Raw genomic sequence first — 5,915 nt, forward strand, 5'->3', positions numbered from 1 at the left:
TAGAAGACGATCCATGGTAGAAAAGAATAGTCTGAGATTTGTATTATTTTGATTAATAATTTTTTAATAAAAATGTTTCCAAGATGTTAGTCAATAGAATCTCACGGTGAACAGTGAATTTGGTTTTTCTCCATAAATGCTCTGATTTATGGCATTCCCTCTTCAGCCGACAGATGCGTTAATTTTTCCATGGCATATTCTTAGATATCAATCTTTTTTTAATTTTCTCTGGAGCCACTATATCAAGAGCTGATTTTAGAGAGGATTTAAAGTCTAAAGCTGATCTAAAGTCAATTTCTCAAATAAAATATAATAAATAAGAGATGTTTTCCCTGTAATTGGTCTTATATTAAAAAGTGCCATCTAAAACCATTTTTAAACCATTCATTTTGCAAAGAAGCCTTAAAGGTGTTATTTAAATCCTTTATCACTATCGATACCAAATTTGATTTTTTCCGATGATTGTTTCATCTCTTTATATTGTCCCTAGAGGAGACAACAATTTCAATGTTATTAACCGGCTTGCATACCAGTTCTAAATACAGGGGTTTCAAGATGTGGCTTCTTACAGGGATGCTACATACTTGTTATAAATTGTCCAATGCTGTTTTAATGTTTCTCGACAAGTCCTACTTGGATGCATTACCGTCTGCACGATAAAATCGTGCTCTCTGTAATAGTCCACCAGAGTGACTACAAAGCGACAATCCATGGGTGCCATGTCAAAATGACCCATGATGTCTATGGCTACTTTTTCCCAGGCGTCAGTAGGATATGGTAGAGGTTGGAGTGGTGTTATGTGTGTGACAGCAGATTTGTCATGTAACTGACATGTAACAAAAGATTTCACAGCCGTTTCCACTTGTGCGTCCATGCCAGGCCACCAGTAGAGTTCTCTCAGCCTCCTTTTTGTCCCCACAATGCCCTTATGTGTGTCGTGTGCGAGCATGATGAACTTGGGCTGGAGACATACTGGAACTATGAGGTTTCTGGTCCCACACCACACAACAGTCCTGGAGTGAGAGTTCATGCCGTACTTGAAAATATGTCTAAAGCATGATCCAGTGCTTTTGCACATTTTGGCCATTTTGAAGTGAGTAGTTTGCGTAGCTCTGCTTGAATAAGAGAAGAATCACTTGACGCTTTAAACTCAGAGCTGGTTATTGCAGTGAGTGTAGAATTGCTACAACTTCAACATCATGTTCCAGACTAGGTTCAGTACTAGGCAGCGGTAAGCAAGATAAACAGTCTGCAGTCACATTCTCACGCCCTGGCTTATACTGAATGTCATGGGTGAATGCCATTAGCCTAGCTGACCATCTGGCTATACGCATACCTGCTCTGCCTTGACCCTTAAGGTGATGATACACGGGGCAACTTTTTGAGCAATGTTGCTTGGGCACTTTCTCATTGAGAATGGGCAACATATTTCTATCTGGATACTTTAGATCGGTCGAGGGCAACTTTTTGAGATCCTCCAATCAGAATGCTAGCCGCCGATCACGTGACCGGCTTGGAGATTTCAGAAATTTTTCAAACAAGATGGCGGCCTCTCAGCGGCAGTGGAGCGAAGAAAAGGAGCGTCAACTTATATCTTTTTATGCTGGTAAGTTGTCATGTGTAAACCCAAAACAGAAAATGTGCTTAATTTAATGCTTAAAATACCAATAGATGTCAAATTTAGTGTGCCCAGGCCGTAATTTAGACATTGAATGTTTTTGGTTTTAATAACTGCCGTTAGCCACCGCTCCATAGACTTTCTATGGGATTTAGCTAACTTGAGGTGAATTTGCTACATAGTAACCTGAAAGTTAACTTGATACCCTGACTTGTGTCTCGGCAATTCACTTGTAACGGTGGTTCTCAGATTGAGGCGACAGAGAAGGTACGCGAACAAAATTGGCCGTGTATTTAATTCTACCCCATAACATGTAGGCTATATCTAGCAGGTTAAATGCCGTAAATACATGACATCATCCAATCAAAACGGACTGCATCCACACTATTAGCGTCCATATGATAGATTACGTGCAGAGTCGGCTTCCTTAGCAAATTGCACTAAATACATTACTGCAGTTCTCGACAATGTACCTTTCTAAAAGTGAGGATTTAGCACTTACTAGCATGAATAACAAGTATAAACCTATTTTTTTTTTACAGTCTATGGCATAAACACAGACCGTGCATAGAGATCGATTTAAGATTCAAACTCTCTTCGATATAAAAACATAACGTTACCTTGTGTGAGTCCTTGTTTTTAATGTTGGTCATATACGAGCAAGAATACAATGTTTCCCCAATATCCACACGATTGCAAATGTGACATTGCTTTTTAATAAATCAGTTTATTAACTGAAAAAGTTCAATAAATGAAAGGGTAATATTAAGTGATGTTCATTTTAAACAGTAGGCTATTGTCAGTATTTTTTACTCTATTTTGCAACAAAATAATAGTTCCAACAAAATTCACAGCAGAACTGTTGTGCATCTCCAACACACAGCTGTGTTTCGTGAACGAATTGTGAGAGTCAATGATGCATTCATAAATACAGTTCGTTTCTGATGAATGAATCGATGGCTCACTCATAAAGACATTGACTTACCGCCACCTACTGGCTGTTTTAATTTAATATTTAAAAGAATCACTTCTCGATTTAACATTTTTTAATTTAAAGCATTATTTATTTTATAAAGGATTTAAAATCGATTTAAGAGGCCAAATTTTGTCCCTTAATGGAGAAGGGTCAACTGCAGTCTAAGTGGATGAGAGGGGGTATGCAGAAGGATGTTAAATGCCTCGGGGGTACGCCACTATTAAAAGTTTGAGAACCACTGACTTGTAATAAATGAAGGGCTGCTCATCGATTGTTTTTTTGTTTTTAAGTTGGAACAGTTTTTGTCTAACATCACCGTCTTGTATTGTGTGTCCTTGTATATACAGAGCACGACCACTTGTGGAACCCAAAGGCAAAGCTGTATAAACACCGGGACCTTAAAACGAGGGACTTCCAGACTCTCTGTCAGCAGCTGTCAGATGAGCAACAAGTTATAACCGGTACATCCTGTTGTGAAAATTGCTTTATGCATATTTTTTAAACTTCTAATGGCTATTGCAATAATGTTGTTGTAGTAAGGTAGTATTTATCGACAACATGGTTCTTACAGCATTACAGTCATGGACAAAGGTTAAAGAACAGTCTTAACTTGTGTCCATGACTGTAATTTCTACAGTTGATTCCACAGTGCTTCATAATATAAACTGTGTGTAAACGCATAGTTTCCAAAAAAAAAAAAAAAGTGATATCACCTATAGATCACCTGTAGAGTATTTATGTTACAGTATTATGTTCCTTTTTTTCTCAGAGGAAGATATCAAGAGGAAATTTAAAAACTTGCGTACTGTATTTTTGCGGGAGCATGGAATCGTTCTGAAGAGCAGTAAATCGGGGGCAGGAGCTGAAGAGGTTTACCAGCCCAAGTGGAAGTATTATTACATCCTGTCCTTTCTCCGTGACCACTGCACCCCTGAAGAAAGTTGTGACAATTTGTCAACAGTTTTGGCTGCTCCCTCAACATCCCAGTTCCCAGAGAACATCACATCTTCTCCTTCCACTTCCACATTCACTCCTACAACTCCACCTCAACCCCAACGCCACAATGCTGTGTCTGAGACCAAAAAGAAAAAAATGGATAAAGCTACAGAGGCCATGCAGTATGCTATGGGTTTCCTGAAAAGAAAGGCCTCCTCACCACACACTGGCTTTTTACAGTACTTAGAAAGTTGCCTAGAAAGCCTGCCAGACAACAAGGCGAAGAAGCTGAAAAGGCAGATAATTGAGTTGGCTCACTCTGTCCAAGATGAGGAGTAGTATGTATAGTAATTTAATTCAACAGTAATTTAACTTATTTAATTGTATATTTTATATTTTGCATTTGCCAGGGTAGCTGAATTAAAAATGAAAAACAAAACATGTATTTGATTGTAACTTTTTATTTATTGTGTTTTTGTATTCTGAATTTTAAACAAATGGAGTATGTATATTAGTATGTATAGTAATCTGTAATTTAACTTATTTAATAGTAATTTAACTTATTTCATTGTGTATTTCATTTGCCAGGGTGGCTGAACTGAAAATAAAAACAAACAAAATGTATTTGTAGCATTTCATTCATTATCGTCTTTTTGTATCCTGCATACTGTATTAAACAGATGGGTAGAGGTTATGGCAGTGTGGAGGAAGAATAAGTAATCAAGACAATGCGTTCTCTTGCCAGCTTACTGCTCCGTTTGTGTTGAAGTAGCTGCAGTACTCCTCTCTCACTTGTTTTGCCTGCAAAGATGAATTTCTGTCTGAGGAAGCTGCAATAGGGCACATACATTCTGGTTCTTCCCTCCAAGCTCCGTGAATAAGTCGACCCGTTTCTGTGTCCTCCTGATCCACCAGACTGGGAGGTGTGTAGGTGTAACGGGTAAGGGATTCAGTTCTTAGGTAATTGTGAAGAACACATGCTGCCTTTGTTATTATTACAGCCTTTGAAGGCTCCAGTGCAATTGCTTGGCGAAAAACTCTGAATCTGTTTGCCAAAATTCCAAAAACATTCTCAACACAACGACGTGCACGAGAGAGCCTGTAGTTAAAGTTTCGCTTGTTGTTATCCAGTTGTGTCCTTGGGTATGGTCTCATCATCCATGGCTTCAAACCAAAGGCCTCATCTGCCACGACAACATAAGGGACAGGGGTTTGACGTCCAGGCAGGTCTTCTGGTGGTGGTATGTTCAGTGTGTTGTCTTCCAATGCCCGGCTCAGCCCACACTTGGCCCAAACTCCCCCGTCGCTAACTCTGCCATTTGTCCCTATATCAATATAAATAAATTTCAGGTCTGCATCTACTAGAGCCATGAGAACTATTGAATTGAAGCCTTTGTAGTTATAGTAATGAGACCTTGAATTTGGTGGTGGAAGGATGTTGACATGCTTGCCATCTAAGGCACCAATGCAATGTGGAAAGTTCCACCTCTCCTCAAATCTGGTGGAGATGTGTTTCCACTCCTCTTCTGTGGATGGCACTTTGAGGTAATCCTGTTGTAATGCCTTGTAAAGAGCCTCACAGGTCTCGACTACTATCCTGGAAATGCTGTGCCTACTAACCCGGAATGTGTATTCCAGAGAGGAGAAGGTCTGTCCTGTGGCCAAGAACCTCAATGTTATTGCCAGTCTCTCCCCAACAGGTATTGCCTCCCTCATCACTGTGTCTTGCCTTCTTAATGATGGTTCCACCAGGCTCACCAGACTGTTAAATGTGTTTTGCCCCATTCTTAACCAGTTTCTGTAACCAGGAGCATCTTCGTCAGCCAGTTCCCTCAGTAGTTGGCTGTAACACCCCCTCTTCCTCCTGAGCAGCCATCTTCTGGTCCATGTCCTTTTTTCTGTTTTGCTGAGATGAAAGGTTACCTGATTATTTTGCTAACATGTTATGGCACTATATGGCATTATTTTGCTATATATTATGTATATAGGCTATATATATATATATATATATATATATATATATATATATATATATATATATATATATATATATATACATATACACATACATACGTACATACATACATACATACATACACATGATTAATTCTGAGCACGACTGTATATATACATACATACACACACACACACACACACATATACATACATATATATATATATATATATATATATATATATATGTATGTATATATGTGTGTGTGTGTGTGTGTGTGTGTATGTATGTATATATATATATATATATACAGTCGTGCTCAGAATTAATCATACCCCTGGTAAATATGATCAAAAATGTGTATGTATATATATATATATATATATATATATATATATATATATATATATATATATATGTCAATATATATG

At 38.2% G+C, this 5,915-nt stretch overlaps 2 protein-coding genes across 2 annotated transcripts; one reads left to right on the forward strand and one right to left on the reverse strand.

Moving 5' to 3' along the window:
• Positions 1-1,439: 1,439 nt before the first annotated feature.
• Positions 1,440-3,869, forward strand: LOC307159890 (uncharacterized protein; the record flags this gene model as incomplete). The annotated part of the gene is made up of 3 exons (XM_079873588.1): positions 1,440-1,606; positions 2,942-3,055; positions 3,364-3,869. Exons 1-3 carry the CDS (start codon positions 1,543-1,545, stop codon positions 3,867-3,869), a joined length of 684 nt encoding a protein of 227 aa, XP_079729714.1. The 5' UTR covers positions 1,440-1,542.
• Positions 3,870-4,250: 381 nt separating this feature from the next.
• Positions 4,251-5,315, reverse strand: LOC307159891 (uncharacterized protein; the record flags this gene model as incomplete). The annotated part of the gene is made up of 1 exon (XM_079873589.1): positions 4,251-5,315. One exon carries the CDS (start codon positions 5,313-5,315, stop codon positions 4,251-4,253), a length of 1,065 nt encoding a protein of 354 aa, XP_079729715.1.
• Positions 5,316-5,915: the final 600 nt, after the last annotated feature.

This window comes from Squalius cephalus, assembly GCF_949319135.1.
Source record: "Squalius cephalus genome assembly, chromosome: 6".
Classification (NCBI taxonomy): Eukaryota; Metazoa; Chordata; class Actinopteri; order Cypriniformes; family Leuciscidae; genus Squalius; species Squalius cephalus.